General features: G+C 33.8%; 1 protein-coding gene across 1 annotated transcript in view; it reads left to right on the top strand.

Annotated features, from left to right (window-relative positions):
• Positions 1-25981, top strand: part of LOC110999396 (lachesin-like) — a 111013-nt gene that overhangs the window by 54637 nt on the left and 30395 nt on the right. The window contains exon 2 of the mRNA XM_022268425.2: positions 19708-19859. Coding sequence (XP_022124117.2) covers positions 19748-19859 — 112 coding nt within the window. The 5' untranslated portion in view covers positions 19708-19747. The remainder of the gene's footprint in view (positions 1-19707; positions 19860-25981) is intronic.

The following is a 25981-nucleotide window of genomic DNA, read 5'->3' as shown; positions in this document are numbered from 1 at the left end:
GCGCTCCGGCGATTTATTAGAAAACATTGTTCGGACGTGGTTTTGTGAGTATGTGCCGGATAATTAGATTTCACTAAAAACCTTAAACACTCAAGCGAGCGAATAAACTCAATATTTACGCTTTGTTGGTGGTATTTTTATGAGTTTTACTTCATAACTACTTCACGTGATTAATACAATTCAATAACTTCAAAGTATCCATGCATGTGTATAATGAAGCGAGGAGTATGTCAGGGCTGTGGCAAGCAGGTCCAAACCAAATCTTACTTCAGAGTTTTCATTAAGACGAAGACACTGAAACTTGTTCTAAACAAGCATTTCAAACAAAGTTTCAAGTACCTGAGGTGTCTCAGGGTGTCTTGGCAAAACTGAAGCCCTGCTATTTCATGGCCCGAGGATTCTCTTTCAGGGGCATTATTGGTGGTTGAAGGCGTTAGGATGTCAGTGACCTCATCCATGAAGTATCTTGATCTTGTTCTGGATGGTCGTTGGAATTTCGAGCTCCATCTTAAATCTCTCGAAGGAATCTGAAGAAGGTGGCAGGAGCACTTGGCAAGCTCTTGTCTAACCTTGGAGGCCCATGTCAGAAGGTGCGTCAGCTGTACTGCGGAATCATTCTCATGGGCGTGTGAAGGGTGTAGTGTATGGGTTCTCGTTACCCCTCTGAATAGCAGGGGAATATGAGTGTAGACCCGCACCACAGTCCCTGTCAACCTCGACATCCTTGGCGCGGGTCTGCGTACGCGCACTTTCACCTCATTAATAACAAAAAAAATGGCTTCAGCGTGCGACATACATCTCTTAGTAATCTGTCTATGTGTGCATGTCTAGTTCAAATGGTGGAGGAAAACATGATGAAACCGGTAGATAGCCATCTACCGGAACGCTGGACGTCTTCATCGCGAAACAGATACAGAAATCTGAGGCCCAGGTATAGATCAAAAAGCTTGAATTGCAGTTTTTTATTGATGGCTGGCAAAAACAATTTTTATTATCGGCGTAACCAACTTGCATTAAACTGAAATTTACAAGTAGTTTTATTTATTCAAAGAGGCATAGTATCGTTTTCGTAATTGAATGTAAAGCTTTCTTTGAAGCCTTTACTAAAAAATTAAATTCCAAAGCGCTATTATATAACGAGTACCGCACTTGCCCTTTTAAATCATGAAGCTTTTGACCCTTTTGAAAGTAAAATCGCTGAAGAAAATTTCTAGTGTAAATGCGATAAGCCCTCGCTGTCATTTTTATATCCAGTTGTGCAACCTTTTTTGGTCCATATCAACTAAATAATCACCTACAAATTCTATAGTCCAAATAGTAATTTCCTAAAGTCTAAATTCGTTTATAATAAAATACCGTTGTGTTCATCGTCGAATCTGCTGCGGTGTCCACTCTATCATCACTCCTGTACCTACCGACTATTTTCAATTTGTCATTTGTCTATATAATATCTGTATATGTATTATGTTCCTTTGTACTTGCATTTCTATGTACAAAAAAAAGTGTCGCACTTGGGGACAGCCGTAGTAAAGCTATTCCACAACATTTTTATCGACCTATGCAGCTATTTTTAATGCAGTTTTTTTTATTTGATTTGTACCACACTACCAGGCTCAGACAAACACGCCTATATAGTCTGTCTCACTAACGCGTCCCAACTACACCGGCCGCGCTTACGCTATAATATCACCGATCTCGTCAGAGGGATGTGAATACGCAGTATGCGTTCTGTCCCACTCTATCGCACCTACACTACGTCACCGATTACGACAGACCGATGTGAGACGTAGTATGCACTCTGTCCCGCTGTAACGCGTATTAGCTGCTCCTATATTACGTCATCGTGCGTTAGGTTTTTTTTTATTTTCTTTACGGAATTTAATGATTCGGTCGTCACGCTCAAAGTCCGCGATAAAATGTATACAATAGCTGAATATTACTTCGAGTTACAATGGTTACCAAAAAACAAAAATAAAACACTGATCTGTATAAGTTTAAGGCAAGGAAGATCAAACTTCAATGCCTGAAACATGGGTCGAATTTTCGAAAGCATGCCGGTTATATGCGCTGAAGAAAGAAAAGTCTATTGTTGGCGCTCAACCGGGGTACGGGCCTTCAACCATGTGGATGATGATTTTTTTTATTAATGTTATGACTTACTTTATTTTCATTTACTGTTATTTTATATAACCTTATTAAGTAATTAAGGATCAATTTAAATGCTTTAAACTAAAAAAAAAACCAAATGTAGTTGAAAAAAATTTTTTTTTAATTTGGTCGGGTTGTGGAGCGAGGCCGCGGGCGATTTCCTTGTGTCACCCCCTAAGGCCGCTGCTGCTTATGATATAAAAAATAAACATATAATTATTAAGATTCATCTTATTTTCTTGTATATTTTAGTTCCAAAATTCTCTCTTAACAACATTATATAATTATAAACTCTAAAACATACCGATACACTTTACTTAGATTTACGACCTCTTCAGCACAATGTTATATCAAAAACAATTTTCGCAAGACTGCAAGTTCTAAAGAGAATTTCCGCGGATTAAGCTCTCCGTGTCGATACGTTGACTCAAAGCTCTTCAATAAATTCTACTTAACAGAACTTGAAACTATTTAGTCTTAGAATTGGCTTTGAAGTTAGATTGGAAAATATTGCGGATTTATTAGCAAATCTGGATTATTTGTTTTGTAGATTGTTTATTATATTTTATACAATAAAAAGCAAACTAAAGCCGATTAATTTAAACACTTTAATATCTGTAGTTTCGAGAAGTTTTATTTGAATATTATCATCTTGCGAAAACGAAAAGTAATTTTCTTTCACCTGTCATAGGGCCTCGTTTAATCAGAAATTAACCCATAATGAAGTCGGTTCTGAAAAATAGGCTACATTTTACGTTTCCGATCGATTGGAGATGAATGCCAAATTAAACATGAAAATTTTGTGGAATTTTCCGCAAAAATTTCCTTAAGCCGCCGAGAAAATAGAATCGAAGATTTTTATGTACGTTGGTTAAGGAAGTCTAAATTCCGGTACTCGTACTCTAATTATGACAGAAATAATTTTTATCTTGTCTTATTTAAAAGATTAATAAAAACTTTTTGGTATAGAACCCTGTTCTAGAGGAGGCTCATCTGACCTAAAGTGATACCGCACATAGAAACTCAATACCAGAGGCTTCGCGAATACGTTGCCAGCATATTAAGAATTGGTACGTTCTTTTCTTGAAGGACCCTAATCGACCAAATTCCACATTTGTTAGGAATTACTTCAGTGGGCAGCTGGTTCCACAAAGTTGTGGTGCGCGGCAAAAAATGCCTTACAAATATTAGCCTTAGTGAATATACATATTTTAAATACTTTTCATTTATGTTTAAAATAATTTTAAAGTTAATTGAAATCGGACAACAGTTCGAGCAATCGTTGTGGGACAGAATGTAAATATAATGAATAAGCATTGTTCACATTTTTATTAAATTAATTAAATTTCGAGTTCAAATTTGTTTCAAAAAATGAAATGCTTTAAAAACATGGATTAGCATTGTTGGCAGTTAATGCTCGTTATTTTTTATCAAATTCAATTTCAGACTTATTTTCCTGGTAGAATGAAATTATTTTTTATGGCTTAATAAGGAAATTTGTTTTATTATTATTATAACTCATTATCACCCAATTCCAGAGGGCTCGCGAATGTGTTGTCGGCCTATGAATCGGTACACTCTTTTCTTGAAGTTGAAATCGAATTGGGTCGCCTTCCATTATAAGACAGATGTAGGCAATACAGTATCGCGCTGGACTTTTGGTTTAATCCTATTAAAATATCATTAATTTTTTAAATAGGTGTACTTGTTAAATTGGTGCGGAAATTTAATTTTAGCCATATTTATTTCGTCATATAGTATTAATATTCAAATAATCCTCATAGTTTCGCAAACATCATATAAGCAATAAATCAGATTGCCCCGTGCCCCACAAAGGGTTAACTGCAACTATCTATCATAGAATTTGATGACAGAAAAATGGCATCGCTATACGATCGGCCTTCAATCAATCATAGCTCAACCATTTTTCACTGTCTCTTAAAAATTAGGCATATGTAAGAAAATACGAGTATTTGCATGAACAAATATGCTAAAAACATTAAAATTTTCTTGTAAATCACCTGACAGACAACATTTCATAAGTATGTACTATATTTTTTCTTTAATTAAATACTCTACTCCCCTGCCATTATGTCCAGGGACTTTTTCTATCTCACAAATTAAAAAAAATATATTATTTAAACTTCGTTACATTAAATTCAAAACAAATAACATTGATTATTTTGGATGCAACAGGCGGCTTACCGCTAACAAGCGATCGCTTTCAGACAACTTTGGTTCACCTAATGTTACGCAATAGAGCACCTAATGCCACAGAGCGAGTGCGTTGCCGGCCTTTAAAGAATCGGTATTAATAAGATATAATACGCTCTTTTCTTAAATATACCTAATCGAATTTGTTCGGAAAAACTTCAATAAAACTTAGAAAAAGAAATAGTATATTTATTTAAAATGGGCCAGCTAACAGATATGCTGACACATCTTGCGGTTAATAAGACCGAATCCTTGAATGAAGGAGTCACTGGCTCTCAATTATTATTTTAGTTTTTCGTACTCTCTAAGACACAGAATTCAATAAAAATATTAGTTGGCTTAGTCTACTTTTATTATTCCAATTTTCCAAGTACAAAATTAAGATTGATAAAGCGATTTTTTACCCTTAATGGAATATTATTACAAACATTTTTAGTCTATAATGTGAAAAACACATAACATTTTTTTTTAAATTGTAATTAATATAATAATTAATCTGTAATTTTATTCAAGTTCAGTTTTTGATCTTTGCTCTTATTTCTATTTGTTTTCTATCTATTTCTTTACTTGCCCGGAAGGGATTATATTATCCAAATGTATATTGTACCAAATAAGCAATACAAGGTCCAATCGTTTAAAATACTCAATTATATACCTACACATAAACGTTCTAGCGGCGAACATTTTATTTTTATAGTATCTTGAATTTATACAGGAAATATAAGTAGGTACAAGGATCGTACATTACGTTTTATGATGCGGTATAATAAGGACCTTACTAAAACCTTTTCCATGAGTGACTTTTGTGGCCTTAAGGCAGTGAAAATAGTACCCTTTTTTTTAAATCGTACGCACTTGTGAACCGACTGGAATCGATATATTTTTTAACTGACGCCAAAACATTTATTGTGTCAATCGATTCATGCTACTACTAGGGTACTTCAAGAGACAATCTTTAATCAGACAATTAAATTAAATTTAGGTCAAATCGTCATTAAAACGTAAATTTCATTAGGGGCCCGATTTTTTACACAATAGTTTAACTTATTTTCTTTTTCATAATTTTAGATTCTCAAACGACTTTCCAAACAAATACATTATATCTATAAATACTTTTCTATTCGATACGTATATATGATATCATACGGCCACTGTAGATTAATATTTTATGTGTTCATTCGCCATCATCGCATTTATACACGTAGTCTGTGGTTTCTAACCCGCAAACACCTGTACAATTCATAATTCATACACTCGGTGTGTTAAAGCGAACCACGAGTTTTGACGAATACCTGGAATTTTTAACATCAAAGCGTTGGGACATTTTTGGAATAATTTAAAGAAAATACTTACCTTTTCTGTTTTATAAATGTCAAAATATATATTCTTTGTGAATTAGAAAATTTAATATACGGTATCATTCTCAAATTAGCTTAGGCAAAGGCTGAGACAAAACTTTCATTCATGTCCATTTACTAAGACAATTGTTTTTCCTGCACGATCATACTATTCGTAAAAGTTTTTATTGTTTTTAACTTAATACAATATTTATAACTTAATGCCAGTTAGCTTTCTAGCTAGCTGCTAGCTGTTAGCTCTCTTTATAATTTTACGAAATAATAGAATGTGGAATCGTGGAATGGCTATCCACTATCCATGTAACGTTAAATATTAGAACAGTATTCCGATTTTAGATAGGATTGCGAGGATTAACTCGATTTACTGAAGTTACGGTAAAATATATCCCTTGGGGTTTTTGGTAAGATAAAATTGGAAGTGAGAACTATTTGAGAAAGAAATTCAATTCTATATCGATTTTAATTACAATTTTTAATATATGACATTAATAAAAAAGTATCTATACAATGCTTATAAATACTGAATAAATAAATATTCTAGAATTAATATTCTGTATTTGCACAAATATAATAAGTTATTTACCAGTGTTGGCAATCTCTGCATATGGCAAAGACAAAAAGAGTAATGGATAGAAGACTATATCTCTTTCATTGTCTTTGGTAATAGTTTCAGTGATTTTATTTATAGAACAAGGGGTTAACGGGTAGAAGGTTGATCTGATGTTAAGTGATACCGCCGCCCATAGACTCTCTCAATGCCAGAGGGCTCACGAGTGCGTTGCCAACCTTTTAAGAATAGGTGTACTCTTTACTTGAAGGACCCTAAGTCGAATAGCTTCGGAAATACTTTAGCGGGCAGCTGGTTTCATATTGTGGCGGTACGCGGAAAAATCTGCCTGAAAAATCGCTCATTTGTCTCTGAAAAAGCGACGGAAGTCAAGGGCGTAGAACGGGAGAGAAGAACCGGCAATAAACTCTCCGCCACTCTTTTTAATCGCCAAGTTTTTTTACACAATGTTTGTAAGGAGCTGCAACCATTGCACCATGTTCCATGTGACATCTTGAGAAAATTACAAATTAAAATGGCTACACAAAGAACACTACTGAAGAGGTTTTTACCAAAAATATTTATAAAATATTCGCTATACTGTAGACGGTAAAACATACTTTAACCAACATCATCCACAAATATTGACTCGATCGTATTTACATCCGAAACGCATCACACCGCTTCGACTTATGGTAATTTCTTACGTGACATAAACATTCCGAATATTTTGATACGAATTCCGCCTGGGAAAGATATCGACATTACCATTTACCAATGATGAGCTCAAACACAGATACGTCACGCACAGCTATCAAAGATCCGACGGTAAAACATAGACAGTAGAGTATAACCTTGGTTATCGAAACGGTAACCATGGTAACAAACATGGCCCAAAGTCCACATTTTATAATACGTCAGCTCATGCTCACTATATTGGTTACGGCTTATCATCAATTTTTTTTATAGAACAGGGGCAAACGGGCAGGAGGCTCACCTGATGTTAAGTGATAGTATCACTGTCGCGGCGGTATAACTGTGATACCGCCGCCCATGGACAATCTCAATGCCAGAGGGCTCGCGAGTGCGTTGCCGGCCTTTTAACTCATCAATACATAGTTGCTGGCTTATTAAATCTATAGATGCTGTATGTTTATTGAAATTTGTATGTAATATATGTCAAGATTCACAGGTAGTGAAATAAATGTAGTATTAGCAAACTGCAGATAGCTGCTAGATAACCAAACCCGAGAATATGTGAACTAAGAACTTAACAACCCTCAACAAGTAAGGATCCCTATGCCTGGGATTTTCCAAAGCCATCGGGCAATTCCACCACGTTATGTGAAGGAGAAGCGAGAATTGAATAAGACAAAGTAATATTCAAATCTAATTTATTGCACATAAACTATCAATATATTATGCTACTTTTAGATATATGTAATATTACTCTTGTGAGCTGTTGGTGTATCATCGTCAGCCGTGTCAGCGGTTGAACAATGGTCAAATATAATAATAACTTCTTTGTACCATAGTACTACCAGTAGTTTACCGAGGTAAATAAACCTTTTGATAAACTATATTATTTTCGTAATATCACATCTATCTTTTTTATTCATCATTGCCCATTTTATCCGGCAATAAAGGCGAAGTGAAAAGAATAGGCCGAGACTTTAAAATACAGACGCATTCGAAAAATATCCATTCACTGTCGATTTATTCCGAGTAATTGTTCGAGTTTCCTTCGCGGAATGGTCGACTGACTGAGGATTTTCCTCTTTATAACCTTTCTTTTTAGATCATTTTGAATAAAGGAGAGTTAATGATGCATTTAACAAAGGTTTATCAATACAACTATATTTTTCAGTATATTTTCTTCTGCGACTGTCGATTTCATTATATATGTCCACAGCAGTGATGATCTTTATATATATAATATTAATTCTGCTGTACATACACACGGTATGTCACTGAAATCTTCTAAAACAGCTGGTATAAATGTTCTGTGCATTTCGTAATTAAACTCCTAAACTGCTGGGCAGATTTTAATTAAATTTTTTGTGCGCTCAAGTGAAGTCGAGAATGATTTACTTTATTACACTTTTTTTTTGTACGTAAGACGTATGTACATGACAATGTGTGTCAGATCCGCTAGTAATATAAAAAAATAAAAGTTACGTCACTCAATCATACTTCATATATAAAGTAAAAGGCAAGAGTTTGAAAGTAGCAACACTTGTCCTAGTGCGAGTGACGTAACGTAACCTACAAAATGTTATAAGTATCTCTATACCTCAAACGAAAAAAAACTCTATACCTGTCAATAACCCCCCCCCCCCTTCAAATACCCCTCGCATGTCAAAACCGTATCTATCGGATTTGACAAATTCTCAGCTCTGAATCTTGTCATTGAATCTGGCTATTTGTAATCATGGTTTCGTGATTAAAACTTCCCCAGAAATGCCTCTTATTATTAAACCCATTTGTTTTCTATTTTAGGTCAAAACCATTAAACAGTGTTGAACATGTTATTATGTATATACGTATTTACAAAACGAAATTCCTTTAAATACGTATTTTAATTTTCCTGCATATTTCATTCTGTTCGAACTTAATTATAAATTTTACTTTGCATAATTATTTTACAATATTGATAAATATTGGTAACGTTAAAGGTATTTTTTTTAATAATTACTTAACACGCCCGCCCGCAAAAATTATTTAAGGCCTACTCAGTTATCACAAATGGTACCTCATTTATTTATTCCTTATTGCAATGCATAAAACAATGATTGTAATTGATGTATGTAATTTCAGGCCCTTCAAGTATAACGTAAGCGAGGCGGGTCTTTGATTTTTAATTTGGTGATTACGTCAACAGTAATTTTTTACTTTTATACACATACTAGCGGATCCGACAGACGTTGTCCTGTCTATACGTCTTTAATTTGAAAATTTCAAACTTTTTTTAATAAGCTAAAACATTCTGGACCATTTTGATGAAAATTATTATTCAAATGTTATGACAATATCTAACGATCCAGCACATGGTCTACAATAACACAATGATAACAAAACTTTTTTTTAATTTGATCGCAGCGCTAACTGTCGGGACAGACTAAAATTAAAATTCGAATATTATTTAAAATTTGACAGTGCGATGGTAGCGCCGTCTGTCGGATCCAATGTAAAACATTCCAAAATCAACAACTACTAATTAATTTAAAAAAACATTGTCCAGCGGACAAAATTGTGAATCTAAACCATTCTCGAATCTCCACGAACACACACAAAAAATTTCATCAAAATTGGTCAAGTCGTTTAGGAGGAGTTCAGTCACATACACACGCACACAAGAAATATATATATACACATATTACCCACACATTGTTGCTTGAAAACGGAATGCATTTTCGAGCATTTATCACATAAAATGAATCTACGTTTATGTAGGTTCTATTATTTTTGAGAGCTTTGCGTACTTTTGGTGGCAAGGGGGAAGGGGGTTTAAATTGTAGTAAATCTGCTTACGTAATTCTTGAACAGCCCCCTTACAGTTAGGTATAAAATCTATAATCATTGATTATAAGTTACTTAAAAATAGATATTTATCTAATAATTCATAAGCGCTACAATCCTTTTCGGGGTTGGATCTTAGATTTATCTGTTTCATGATCATTTGTCTAATAGCAAGTAGGCACGATTTCAATACGATGTTTTCCTTCACCGTTCCAGCGAATGTTAAATGCGGACATGATGGACCTTCCATTGGTGCACTGCTAGATCGAACCTACGACCCCAGTGATGACAGTTGCACGTTGACTCCACTTGACCAACACTGCTTATCATATAAGTTATGTAAACACGTTAAAATACGTAAAAAGCTGTAACTCACTTAAATAAGTGTTAACTAATAAATACTTGGTTCAGTCCATTTGGCTGACGGCCAAGTTTTGGTAAATGCCACAAAGTAGGCTATGCCGTGTTACCAAGGAGGCATCGTCGAATAACACTTGATTTATTTTAATGGAAGATGAAATTCTCGACTATTAATGGTGTTTACTTAAAATACTTTTAACTGCAGTTAGGCAGTAAGTTGCTGAAGCAAAACGTAAAAGTGCAGAGCTTAGCAATATTTAAATTAAGATTAAAAGACAGCAACGCACTCGCGAGCCCTCTGGCATTGAGTCCATGGTGAGCCTCCAGCCCGTTAGATGAGAGCCCTGTTCTATAAAAAAAACATCTATTGAGTGATCCCAGTTATCTATTGTCAGTGCACGCAAGTTATACATACTTCTCTATGACTGATAAATTGTATCTTTAGCTTATAAGTTCAAGACAATAGTCCCTTACATGAGAATAAAATAATGTCTTTAAACCTAAACGTAGTTGACGCCTTTTCAATATAAGATATATAATTAAAACTCATAGCGAGATTCAGTTTTAAAAAGTAATCAAAAATCCTTTATAGCCAGCAAACAAAAATTTGTAAGGAATTAATTTTATCAGCACACGATTGTTTTCACAACGAATGCCTTTATTATAAAAATAACATACGCGTTGAACTGTAAGCCTGTGAGTTTTTAAATTTGTTGAAAAACTATAAAATCAGTCTGTAAGTCGGATTTAAAATATAAGCAAATAATATTTATCGGGGTATCATAATCATCAATGAAAACAGCCCCTTGTGGGTCTTAGCCTCCTTAAAGACTCTTCGCCCTCCCTTCCCCTTCACCCTTATTGTTTCGCGGGCTTTGACAACAGCGCAGTCTCTGTGTACCGGAGTTTCTTTTGCCACCGGATTGTAAGTTCAGTAAGAAACTTGGGGTTCTGTCGTCGGCATTCACACATGTTCCAACCACTTCAGCCTGTTGCACTTTATGAATTAAACGATGGCGCCTTTAAGGATGCGTCTCTGCGTCTATTATCAGTACGGTGCATACAATACAAGATAACGATATCAAATTCTGGGGCTTTGAACCGGCCAGTCACTTCTTAGACTGGTCTAGTATACTGGCTGGATGAAGGAAAAGCAAACCTTTCTCGAAATTGCAGAACTTTTTCGATTGTCAGCAGCCACGATTGAGGTTGAACACGAATTAGATGTTTCAAGTATCGGTTGTTTATCTTGTTGCATCAACATAAGTAATAAAATGAGTTACGCTTATTGCAAACAGCAAAATTGTCAGGATGTCATATAATTTCATTGTATATGATTTTCGGTATTATATGAAACTCAATAAAAGTCGGTTCTCATAAAAGGAATAATTTACGAAACGTACCAGGTCGTTCAGTTGGGAATAAAGGTTCGAATATAAATATTATTGTACTGGATTTACTATTACTATAAATTGTGATTTTATCTACGCTAATATTGTTGAATGGTAAGATTTATGTTTGTAATAAATCTGAAGTACTGAATTGTAATCCTATTCTGTAAAAAAACATAATATTGTGATTATATTGAATACCTACACAAACCTTGATATAACTAACTGGACTATCGAACTAGGGGTCTTCGACCCGTGGAAGGAGTCCTCCCTGGGGTATACGCATTACTCAAACTCCCTAAAAGACTGGCAAAGCACCCACTAAAATGGGTGCCCATAGGCAGTGATGGTTACTCTTTTTGTGCGTTCCGTAGCCTACTTAGGCCTTCTATCTGATATAATAAAAATATTTATGGTAATTCACGTTCCATCTATGCTTTAAGTTATTGTATATTACTTGTTTAAGGTTTGTTTAACCTACTCCTGTATTTCCTCATAATATTATTCTTAATAGTTATTAGCCTCTAGCTAACATAATATATCTCGCCAGCGATCGCTCGTTGCCCTTAATTATTTGATTGCACTATTTTAATATACGTGATCGTCACGAATAACAATTCAAGGTATTAAATCATATAAAATAATATACTACTATGGCGCTTGGTTTCACTCATGAGAACGCCTCTTTGTGACTGTTATGTAGTTTTTATAAACCTATTATTTAATATTTAAATTTGAACCAATTCAAACAAGAACACAAGTCTTCGCTTGCTGTATCTACTTTTAATTGGTAATTGACTTTCTATAAGTTATACATGTCGATTTTTGTGTCTATGCTTCCATACGTCAAATCTAATGTAGTTTTATTCTTACGGGCGTAACACTTTGAAATACATTAAAATTCGTATAATCTCGCCTTGATGTCAAATTATTATTATTACTTTAATCGCTATAAATGTTAAGTCTATGAAACAATAAAGGCTACTTCGATAAATCGCCAGCCTTCAGGAGAGGACATTACATTACATTTGATTTCATAATCAAAAAAATCATTCTCGGACAAAGAATAATTCTTGCCTTTCTCGTGTGTGCTAGTCGCGATTCGATGGTTAGAGTTAACAATTCAAAGTGATCACGTGATTCACCTGAATAAAATTTGACTGTGATATGTTATACTGTTTCTTTACCGTATTTAGCTACTAAAGAAAAATGTAGTTTGTCAAGTTAAAATCAACAAAGTTCTCAGGAAAACCGTTTAATCCGGCAGCAGTTTTAACCGGACGGGCATTAGTCGGCTACGGATGGTCGCGTGCGAAACGTTTTACAACGGACGTACCAGTTTCCACGCTACAGGTACTTTTCAGAATTTTTCTATATCAATGCATAAGGTCTCTGTTATATTACATTTACAACAAAAGTATTAACAAGTGATTATATTGTTTGATTGATATGATTGGCAAATCTTCTCGTCAACGAATCGTTTTGAGTACCTGCTGCTAGCAGCAGCCAGCTGGTAATGTATATTTAGAATTTAATTAGTTAATAACGGTCATATTATTACTTATGTGAATAAATAAATTTATTAATAAAATATACATTATTTAATTCAATACATTAAACGAATAAAAAATATCATTGTAGTAAATTCTAATATACCTAATAACTAACATTTAAATGTAACAATTAAAATATATTATTAAAAGGAGTCCCTTTAGGCAAGGTTCTGAAGACACTGGCAGCGTTTCCCCTTTGAATAGCTAGACTAATTCTTTGTCCGAGGTAGCTGCAAGCTCTTCGGTCTCCTGTGATGTTGACTAACCTTTTTGCTGTTTCCCTAAAAAGCCTTATAGCGCTAGGACCCCATAGACCACGGGTCTCGACATCGAATGAGACAAAATCAATTTCGGAGCCTAGAACCCTGTATTTGCAGGCTTTTCAGCCGCATCACAAGCCGCACCAGCTCTGTTGTTGGTTTCATGAACAATATTTTAAAAACTAATAAAAAAAATTGAAAAATTTAACAAGGATGTTTTTTGCTAAATTTTTGTAACTCTGCGCTAAAAACGATTACGCTCTTGACAATTGAATGAAGACATCGCGTTTTATGTTCACAATTAACTTTAATTTCCTTAAAGGACTTCTCGGAATTTTCTTATTTGCAAAAAGGGTTGTTTATCTTTTGTGGCGAATAAAAATTCGCGACTGTTTACTTTAACTTGCAATTACTGATAGGAATCTATCTAAACTATCTATCTAGTAGACTAATATTGGGACGGCTAATGGCGACGTGTACCTCGCTCGTAAATACATATTAAGTTTCTCATATAAATAAAATAGATTTTTGTATTAAGAAATGAAGTTCTTTAAACATTTTTAATTATTATTCGACTTCTGGAAACAAGAGAAGTGACTACAGTAAATTATTATAATAAGCCTAAATAATATCTAATATTAAATACTACGAAAGGCTGTAATCAAGTTTGTCTTTGCCCTAGTTATCCATCAACAAAACATTGGAGTCTGAAGCGGTAATTACGACAGCAAATGATTATAATTATCACTCAATCAAAATGTTGCTAAGCATCATTATAGCGTGACCTTGTTTTACGAATGGCCCTCGAATAACCCTTCGGGAAAATTCAAAATTCAGTAAAGATTTTGTTTATTAAGATACAACTATAAAGAGAGCGGAAGCGATTATGAAAGCGAACAGGTACGTATACCCCGCCGTAAAAAGCCCGCCAAAACGCTTCTCAGTACAAGATGGCCTCTCTCTATTACGTACCACACCGGTAAACGCGTAAACAATTAATGTTGTCACGTTCTTCTCGTGTTTATAATAATTCTTGAATTACACAAATACTATGTGTATTTTTCGATCAAAAAAACTACAACATATACTATGTTTTAGACAAGCGAAGACATATTGTTACTAGCATTCTACGTCATCAGCGCTGACGAATGGGCGTTTTGTGTCACGTGAGTGGCAGTTCCAGGCAGTTTTTGCCGCGCACCACCACTTTGTGTTACCAGCTGCCCACTGAAGTATTTCCGAACCCATTCAACTTAGGGTCTTTTAAGAAAAGAGCGTACCGATTCTTAAAAGACTGACAATGCACGTGCGAGTCTTCTGGCAATATGAGTGACCGAGGGCCCGTTTGCCTCCTATGACATAAAAAAAAATACCGCTTTATCGCTATCGTGTAGAACCTAAACATACCTTAGTAGGTACACTTATTATATTGCAACTTGAAGACTGTAATAAATGACCGCTCTTAATTTCAGTTTCGAAGTGTCTACTTCGCTTAAATTTTGGTCGGAGATTTTGCAACTATTCCCTCGTTAATCATTTTTAGAAATAATGGCGTGATTCCGACTTTATTAGATTTCGTTGCAAACAATTTCGTTAAGACGTCACTTAAATACAACGCACGCTAGATATGCGCCTAATATTAGGCTATATGACAAAGTCCGATGATCATTTGACAGCTGAATTTTCGCTAAGCACGTTGTTTTGTCATGCTCTTCCTATAACGCCTTATAAACAATACTAATATCAAGTTCTCGATACTTTATATAGAATTTGTGTGAAAATAACTGACAACTAATTTTTCATTGATGTAGATCAAAAGATGTTCCGTTCAAAGCTATCGTCATGTGCATCGTCGTTGACATGTCGCGCATTAAAATGACAATTGACTTTTTATTACCTGAATTTATTGCGAAGCACTTTTCTATTCTTGAGTTTTATTTTTGTCATTTGTTATTATGCTTACTTATAGTATATATAAAACTTTTACAAAAGTATTTCTTGATCATAAATTAATATCAGTAGTGATAGATTTTAAACATCAAAACAACTGTTATAAGTAGAAAAAAATATGTATTATAAATTTGAATCAACAGAAATATTAATATCAAATCTATTGTGATATTTATGTAAGTACTATATATATTATTGTCGAAAATTATGCTGAACGGATATGTAATTTGTACCTACAGTACAATTTTGTATTATTACATGTAATAGTTTTGTAACTAAGGAATTGAGTACGGAATAGACGGGAAAGTTGTATGTTTTTATTGTTTCTATCAAAGCCATTTTTATTTGAAAAATAGCGTTTTATTCTTTGACACAAATAAAATGGATACTTTAAAATTTCTTAACGTATAGTTTTCAAACGTAATGGGGTCATGCCGTGGGGACGTTGAAAGCCTTTCTAAAAGGTGTAAGACAATAGTGCTCCAATTCCAACTTTGTGCAATTCAAATACAGCAAGTGTTTTGAGATAAAAGTTGAGGAAATAACTAGTCTTAGTCTGTACCGAGGCCCCAAAGTCCCCAGAGTGTAAGCAGTTCTCTGGGGCCTAATAAATAATAATGTTAGGGCCATAATAAACGAATTGTTTTGAAATAAAATTTTGTTTACTTTTTTATACATTTAATATGCGGTAACTTTGATAAAGAAACGGAAAAGGCTGCAGGGTACGATTCTGATTCTTGACTTGTTTCTCGGCTGTGCACCAATGGACTGTTTTAATTAGTTCGAACGGTGAAGGAAAACATCGTGAGGAAACCGACATGACTTAGACCCAAACAGTCCGATTTGTGTCAAGCACTGGAGGCTGATCACCTACTTGCCTATTAGATTGACAAATGAACATGAAACAGATAAAGAAATCTGAGGCCCAGACTTAAAAAGGTTGTAGCGCCACAGGTTTTTTTAAATAAGAAAAGGAAAAATACTTATTCTTCCTGTTTATGAGTTTATTGCCAGTTCTTCTCTTCCGTTCTACGCCCTTGATTTGAGAACTGGCAGTAAATGTAAAATTAGATTCATTTATTGTATATTTCTCTTTTTGAAGTTCATAAGTCTACATTATTTTACCTATATGAATAAATTATTGTTTACTTTGACTTTGGACTTTGACTCTTTCAGTTGTAGTGTTATAAATGATATGAACAAAGAACATTTTATTGTGCTATGCGCAAAGTGAAAGATTTCTGGCTTGGACTTTGAAATCTATGGGCTCCCAAATACATCGGGCCTCCGGTACTTCCCACGAGACCCTGTTAAATACAAAGTTGTACATCAATACATCTTACTTCCACCGCAACAAAGAAGGCTCTCGGGGCATTAAAACTTGCTACTCGAAAGGACGTTAATGGCCAAAAACTTCAACTTTGTATACTGAAGTACTAATTGCGAAGTTTTATTAATGTTTTTGTACAGTTCCGTTACTAAGACTATTCGTCCATCCATTTCGTTAAATCTAAATCTGCAACAATTGAAATATTTAAGGACTATCATAATTTAAACATTTTTATTTTCTATCTGTATGTATCTTCTACTGTTTCAATAAGGGTCACATTTCAGTATAACGACCTATTCAGGCTACCAAGCATGCATAAAATAAGGTATGCATGTTTGTTCATAAATTCCGCAAAATGTGTATTTCTTTTCTTTACAAATAAAAAAATATATTTTAAATTACTCTCAGAGAACAGTCAGATGAGTTAGATGTCCACGCATATCTGGTAATGTTTCCTTGGTGTATAATAATTAATTATAAGTTATATTTTTTTATTATATAGGTATTATTATCCGAATGCAGACACTATCTTTTTATAGACCGACAGCATAAATGTAACTGCTTTATCAATCAATTACATAAATTTATACATTGACAGCTGTCAAGTTACTATTACATTACTGTCAACAGTATTGTAAAAGAGGGCTGGATTTCCGCCATTTCCAATTTGGAAAGAAATTCGATATAATGCTATTGCTTAGCAACAATAGAAAAACTTTTCAACGAGACATTGTATAGTTGGTACATAAATCTGCTTCTATTGATAACTTCAACAACGGTATACGATTAATTCAACCTTCACTAAGGAGATGAACTAATCAAGTCAAACACGTCGTTCCCAAAATTATACACCGTTTTGAAAGAAACGCAGATTTGCGCCATACTGTACGATTGATACGATACCCATCATGATTTCCCGACCTCCAGTGAGATATACGAAAAATAAAACTTATATAGTACTTATTGATCTTTATATTAAGTTATCTTATTAATCCAAGATGAAAGCAAAAGACTTAATATATGCTTAATTTATGTTTTTTCTCCTATACAATCTTAAATATATAGAATATAATTAATATAAATTATTTAAATAAAAATATAATGTTTTTGTTATTTCCTTTTCCTTTAGGGAAGCGATCGCTTGTTAGCGATGAGGCCGCCCGTTGCATGTCATATAATTTTTCTATATTTTTTTTTATATATTATGTAACGAAGTGTAAATAAATAAATAAAATTAGAAGTTTCTTAAGGAGCAATAGAGATAAATTTAATAAATATAACGATAAGAGTTCGGATGAGAAAAACGTTAGGAAAAGGTCAAGGATAGAGGACGTTACAAAGAGTATTCGAAATAGACGAGAGACGCCTTCCAAAGAGCTTTTCAGATGGGAAGTGGAGGAAAATTGGTTCACAAAAACTGGAAAAAGGAAAAATAGGCACACAGTACAAGAGGAAAGGTTTTGCCAAGAGTGGGGCAAGAAAAGGCAGATTGAGAGTGTCCTGAAGGGGATTTTGGCGGAATCGGCAAGTTTGATTTTCTTTTAAACGTGTATTTTAACAATATCACTTGAAGTTTCTAGAAGAAGTGAAAGAAAAGAGTCTATTCAATGATTGGCCAGCCCCCTGTTAAAATATATAACTTATATATATAATATACTAGCGGATCCGACAGACGTTGTCCTGTCTACACGTCTTTAATTTCAAAATTTCAATTTTTAATAAGCCATTTTGATGAAAATTATTATTCAAATGTTATGACAATATCTAACGATCCAGCACATGGTCACACACGATATAACACAATGATAACAAAACTTTTTTTAAACTTCGGGACAGACTAAAATTAAAATTCGAATATTATTTAAAATTTGACACTGCGATGGTAGCGCCGTCTGTCGGATCCAATGTAAAACATTCCAAAATCAACAACAACTAATAAATTGAAAATTAATTAAAAAAAAAATTGTCCAGCGGACAAAATTGTGAATCTAAACCATTCCCAGATCCCCTTGAACACACACAAAAAATTTCGTCTAAATCGGTCCAGTCGTTTAGGAGGAGTTCAGTCACATACACACGCACACAAGAAATATATATTTTAAGATATCCTAAGCGGAATTATTGTAAGCGCGTTTCAAGGTCATCATATATTGGGTCGCTACAGTCACAATCAAATTAGGTAAAATGTTTTTGTAAGCAAAACTTGATCATTGATTCACGGTCGTTGAAGGTTTAAATTCTCTTGAAGGATAACTTCGCTTTATCAAACAGAAAGTACTAAAATAATGGTATGACAAAACATCACCGATATTTGAATTGTATTGTTAAATAATTCAGTGCTAACGTCCGTCAGAGTTGCCAATCAAAGGGCAACTGAACTCAACGATAGAATACACTACTGACATATTGAAAATTTACAACCTGTAAGATCTCTATGGTTCTGTGTGGTTTTGCAATAGCTGTTTTATTAGTATGCTAATGAAGCAAATCCTTATAACAATAGCTATTTCAGTAAAATTCAAATATGTAGCCTTATTTAGCCTACGCGTGATAAATGAAAGTATCGTAGAAGCGGAAGGGCCCAAATGTGTTAGATTTTGGCAAGATCATCTATCTTACGAACTAGCGTAGCGATAAGCGATTTATTTTTCTTAAAATAATCCGAAGACGATACGGCGTATAATTTGTTTTATGTTCATTTCTTCAAGCATAGGTCACTAGTGAGGAATAAAAAAATATTGTTTCTAACATAAAATAACTAATAATAATAAAGATTACATAGTGATTAATAGAAAAAATTAAGTTTGGTCCCTTAGTGTGTGACTTATTCGTTGAGCGGGGAACGCGCCACCTCTGGGATCACCATCTATAAATACCATATTGAAGTTTAAGAAAAGATCGCACCATTTCTTAAAAGGCTGGCAACACCCTTGCGAACCTTCTGACAATGTGGGTGTATATGAGCGGCGGTATCACTTAATATCGGATGAGCTTCCTGCCGTTTGCCTCCTATTATATAACCAAAAAAAATTAAGAAATAAATTCAAACACTATATCTAAATGATTGTGTTTTTCAGACAATGCATCAATCACAGAAGTACAACGAATGGATGCGGCATGGCTAGCACCGGGGTACAGAGAGCAGAGATGCAAGCACGAACCATCGGGCGCCGTCTCCAAATCAGCATCCTGATCATTGTCATGCTATTGGGCTTCAATGAAAGCCAAGGTAAACCATAATACTTTGCCCATACAACCATATATAAATCAAAATTGTTCTGATACTAATCCCAACACTAGAAAAACCCTGTGTTGTGGGTTGGTAGACTATAGTTTTCCCGTTCTCTATGGTACTTAAAATCAAATAAATATATATACAACTATATAACGACAAGTCTGACATCCCTGGATTCTTCTGTATCTTAAGATTTTCACTTACACTTGTTTTTAAAAAGAAAATAAAAAATTATATGTATTAAAACATAGACATATATATGTATATTTTAATATTAAGTATTTGTACGGTTTTATTTACTTTATTTGTTTATATTGATTATCAAATATGAGTGTAAAGAGCGAAGAAATTGCATTCTGTCTGTCGCCAAAAAGGAAAATTCTTCGTAGGGTTTGGTTATTAGAATGCAGATTGAAAACAATCTGAGATGATGAATTATTGGGTTCGGGTGTTAGACGATAAAGCGTTAAAATAAAGTCCACATTTATGAATCTTGACTTTTATAAATCAATTGACGTTTTTGTTAGTATAATGCTAGTTAGTGTATCATTGTATGGGAGACAAGCTAAACCAACCAAATCCGAAACATTTCGACACTTTAGGGGATTTGTCGTTAAAGCGAGGGTCGTTATGCAGTGTACATAATATGTCGGAGAAATATCGTCACTCCATTGATCCATTTAGCGGGTTTAGTGGGCGTCATGTGAGTAAAGTGTAAGCACAAAAGACACGAATAATTATCGTACAGTATAATATATATTAAATTTATATTCCTTTGAACATTATAAAATATAACACCGTGGCTAAAATTATAACGAGCAGTGAGTTCAAGGCACTGATATCCCTTTTAATCACATATCACGTAGAACCGACTTGCTTCAACATCTCATCACCACAATGCCCCTGAATATAAGATGTCTAAAGTCAAGATCCCAGTCAAGATTTAAAATGTAATATCTTAATAAATAAAAATAAAAATGTGTGCGTGTACTAGTGTACACACGTAAGTGTGTGTTCTTTATGATCTTATTATTCGAAAAATTATCTACTATATTGCAACTTTACAGAAATTGGTTAAATAAAGTTAAATAAAATAATGATTAACAAAAGGCCTTTATTAACATAGACATGAATACAAATAATACAATTTAAATTTCACCTTATTACTACTAAGATTATTACAGGATTACATTTATTGGAATATAATTATTACTATAATTGTTATCATTATTATATATGTTTGTTATTAATAGCTTCGAGTAAACCGTGGTAGGGACAAGAAAAACATGGCGCGTAACCGAAAAATGTGACGGTATTTTTTTTTCAACGCCGATAGCGAAGTTTCACTTCCAAAACTGGATTTTGATGACATTATATTAATCACTTAAGCCAAAGGACAAAGGACATCTGAAATCTCATCGAAAATTGTCGATCCGAAACATTGATTCGCTATACCCATTATACAGATTGCATAACACCAATTAGTGCAGGACGGTCATAGGCCATTATTTTGTTTTTACGACCACATTCACTAAACTGCAAATGCTAACGGGAATATTAGTCTGTGGTCTGTTTGTTGAGATAGAACAAAATTAATTTCATTTGTTTATTACGCATATATTACGGGGCTATATTATTATTCATATTTGCGATATCATCTATGTATAAACCAGCCCGCGAGTGCGCCGCCGGCCTATAGGCCACGAGCCCTCTGGTATTAAGGGTCTTATCACTTAACCGTTGGCCCTTGTTCTATAATTAAACTGGACTTCAGATCTTTTTGCCTGATCTACGCCCTTGACTTGCGAACTGGTTGTAAATGTAAATTTAATTTGTTTTTTGACGTTCATAAGTGTACTTGTTTACCTATATGAATAAAGATATTTTGAGTTTGAGTTTGAGTTTGGTATTTTTTTTTGCGCCAAAGAAGTCGGCTTATTTCTGTTGACTTCAGATTTAAGATAACCCCATAAGAAAAAATCCAGAGGGGTTAAATCAGGACAGCGTGGAGGCCAATTTATGTCACTTCTCCTGGAGATCAATTTGCCTGAGAAATTTTCACTAACTCATGGCAGAGACGTATTTGACTAACATTTTCACACAACTCCCTGCAAACTAAATGTAATCTTTCTTTTGAGACACAAGAAGACATAAAAAAAAAGTCAGAAACTCCCACCCACAATTTAAGATTTTAAGATGAGGTAAGGCACCTCAAAACTTTGATGCCCTTGTAAACTACCAGAAGGCTCCCAATTGCAGTCTGCCGATAGAATATTTACGTAATGCATTTGTGTTCAAACTTAGAGACAAATCAACACTAAGTCGGACAGGATTTAACCCGCAATTGTCAGGATTATTTGTTAACTTGCGGCTAACCCAGCTTACTGAACTTAATTAGGTTTTAACTAAACAACGAGTATATTAAATGCCGGTTTTAACCCATAGTGTAAGACGATTTAATCAGTATTATTTATTACTAATATTAAATGCTTAAAATTTAATTATACGTGCGAATATTGTCTGTACAGAGCGAGCTGTCAATTAGAAATATAGTTATTAATAATCTAAGGGCCTGGTTCACTGGTTCTGTATGGATAAAGTACCAAATAGCTATGCAACACTTAAATTACTCGATAGAAAAAAGTTCCAAATAAGATACTTCGCGTTTCATGACGAATAGCGCTATTTGACAGTTGTGAAACGCAAAAATACTGTTTATCCTACCAATAAGTAATAAATAGCTTAGTTGGAACTTAGCCGGACATTGTGAAACAGACGCTAAGTAATGTTTTTTATGTTTATTAATTTGAATCATCGATATGGGTAAAGCGAAACTCCTTACGGTTAAATATTTTCTAAAGAGTTCACAGGATTGATGAAGCGGCGGATAAACAGGCATTTCCATGATAGGGCCCTACGATAGGCCTAGTCTCACTTAACATCAGGTGAGATTGTGGCAAATGTTTAACTAGTTCTATATAAAAATGTAGCAATTTCATCACCCAGATCGTATCACGTACCGTGAATCTGTGACGTCATTTAATACCATAAATTTTCGTAATTCTTTTGTCCTACATCCCTTTAAAGCTCTTATACCTTTATATTTATCAGTAAAAATAGTTTGGTCGATAGAGTTTTTAATTGGCCCTCACAGAATACATAAGCGACACCTACCCGAGAAAAGTGGGTACTGCTGAAAGTGTGAGTCGGTTTCCACATGGAGAAGCAACCGTGAAGAACCGAGTATAAGTTATTTATTCATTTACTTCATATTTCTACATCTAACATAAATTAAAGTTAATTAAATACAATTATACTAATTATATAGCCAAAGATGGAATGCATAATATTTACAAAAGAAAAAACAAAAATTTATTCAATACATTTAAGCTATTAATACTATGGCGGTGTTCTGTGAAGTGTAAAAGTGAGTATGTGTATGTGAGGTAAGCTCATGATGTAGGTGATTTTCCGGTATGGAAAGTCTTAGTACAGCAAGTATTCTGTGAAAGCTTAAACAAGTCAAGATAATATAGTCATTTATTAACATAGCTTTTACACATTTAAAGAAAACACTTTTTACCTTTTACCACGCACGCTGTGAAGCACGCGAATCATCAGATAAGTTCAAAATTATGTTTAAATAATTGTAAGTTTACAATAACTCATAGCTTCAATCCGCTAAAAAAGTGTTTTCTTTATATCAAGGTATAATAAACAATATTTTTATTATTATAAATTGCAACAGGCATTATTACTGTTTAGATCGTCTTGAAACCTACTCTGCTAAAAGACGAACTATGCGATAAATTGACTTTATTTCATCCGCTATAGTAAGAGACATAATAAAACGAGGCAAACATTTTCTTTACAAAAGCGAACAAATTAGAACACTCTTAGCATTCTTCCGGTCCATTGTTGGAGTACAATGAGGATTCTGTACACTGCACGTTTGATTGCAAACAATATTGTCGATAGTTGAAGCACGGCCAATTTATTTAAAAGTATTGCAAAAGATTTTAACCTATCATCGAAAGGATGCAAAAACTATTAAAGAAAAAAAAACTACTATGTTGAACCAGCTGCCCGCTGAAGTATTTCCGAACCAACTATAAATATATAACACACTATAACTTAATAGTTAAAAGAAATTTAATACTGCTATATAAAATCAAAGTCAAAAGCAAATTTGTACCAAATATACAATTTGGTACAAATTTTTTTTTGGCACGCCATTAAGTATGGCAGAATGTGCGAACTTTAGATTTTACCACTATAACATTTTTCTTAATAAAATCAAGTCAAGTCAAAAATCATGTATTCATGTAGGTAACACATTTACACAGTCAAAAAGAAATATACCTTGAATGCTTCTAATTTTACATTTACTGCCAGTTTTGAGAACTCAATCAAGGGCGTAGAACGAAAGAGAAAAACCGGACAATAAACTCTCCGCCCCTATTTTTAATTGTCAAGTTTTTTCTTTTACACAACGTTTGTAAGGAGCTGCAACCATTACATCATGTTCCACATGACATCTTAATTAATAAATAATAATAAAAGAAATTAAAAGCAAAGTTTTATCATTATTATAAGCTGAAATTGTCTATGTCTTCATGTATGTATTGTTTCGCAAATAATTCGTGTTCAAGGTACAATTGTAAATATCTTAGCGCATACGATAGAGAGATCCTTATCTTCTTTAACAAAGAAATTAATGTATGACAGCAAATCGAATTAAAAAAGCTATCTAACCGCCTTACCTACGTGCAAAAATAGTAATTTTATATGCAATTTTTAAAGGCCAAAACAGTCATTAAAAATCTCCATAATTTTTAACAGCGTGTCTAGTAGAATATAGTAGTCATTGCGAAGCAAAAATGGATTTCCAATATACGTTAAGCTTTATTGCATGTAAATCGGGGGCTTATAGCATCTATTGAAATATCGAGCTTTAAGCGCGCTCTCAAACATATTTTGTGTCAATATACCGTTAAATGGGAATATAGGTGTGATTGAATTTGGTAACGTAAAACTTTACTTGACTTTTGTTTAATATTTATTTTGCATAAATCAAATAAAATTAATTTCTTATCTCTTATTGGTTCTATTATACAAACACTTGCAGCTGAGCTCGAAATGAATCGTTTAGTCATTTAGAAGTAGACCGTTTACATACAGACCGGATAATACTTTGTTCTCGTGCAGTCGATTAGAGTGAATGAATAGACATATTTTTAAAATACTGGAACATTGTATCTACCTTCACACTACTAAAATGTTCATGACTAAGCAGTGACATAAGATGAAAGAAAAGCACCGTTATCAAACTACAAAGAAAGTTTCTTGCCAGTTTTTCTTGCCAGTTCTACTTGCCAGTTATTCTTGACCGCTCTACGCCCTTGACGTTAATAAGTGTACTTATATAAATAAGGATATATTTTGATTGTCGATATTAGAAGACAGAGAGAATCACCTCTAAAGCCATAACTAATTGTGTTTTTGTTCATACACTTTGTTGTTGAAATATATTTTATTTCCAACACAAATATATTATGTATATACCATTTTCTTAACCTATGTAGGTTATTGTTATTTTAAATATACATACTATGCAGTAATAATAAAAACAGTAACTTAAAATTTAAAACAAATATAAATAGATTGGTAGCTGTGGTAGTGTACTTTTAACGCTGGCAGCATTTCCTCGCTGTATTGCAATACTTTCTACTCTTACTAGTACTTCGTTGAGCGAGGAGCACTAGCTCTGGTGACACAAGATCGCCAAATCAAAACAGAAGATGGCGATATAAATTCCATTTATAAAAAGCAAAGAACGCGTTATTAATGTGTTTCATTAGGACGTGGAATTGAAGCTCTCGATAGGCCGGAAATTGAATTAGTTTCTCTATATCTATCTAATTTAATTCTTGATATTTTAGATTGAATCTTATTTTTAGCTTTCGTCTTGTATGCAAAGCGTAGGATTACCTTTTTACGACCCTAAATTTCAAGATAGCTTTCACTTAGATTAAAGAGCTTACTGCCGCTCATAAACTTATATTAGCGTAATAGAATAAAATCATTTATTCATTATGGTACACAATGTACACTTA

This window comes from Pieris rapae, chromosome 18, assembly GCF_905147795.1.
Source record: "Pieris rapae chromosome 18, ilPieRapa1.1, whole genome shotgun sequence".
Lineage (NCBI taxonomy): Eukaryota > Metazoa > Arthropoda > Insecta > Lepidoptera > Pieridae > Pieris > Pieris rapae.
This window is presented reverse-complemented; position numbering and strand designations above follow the sequence as displayed.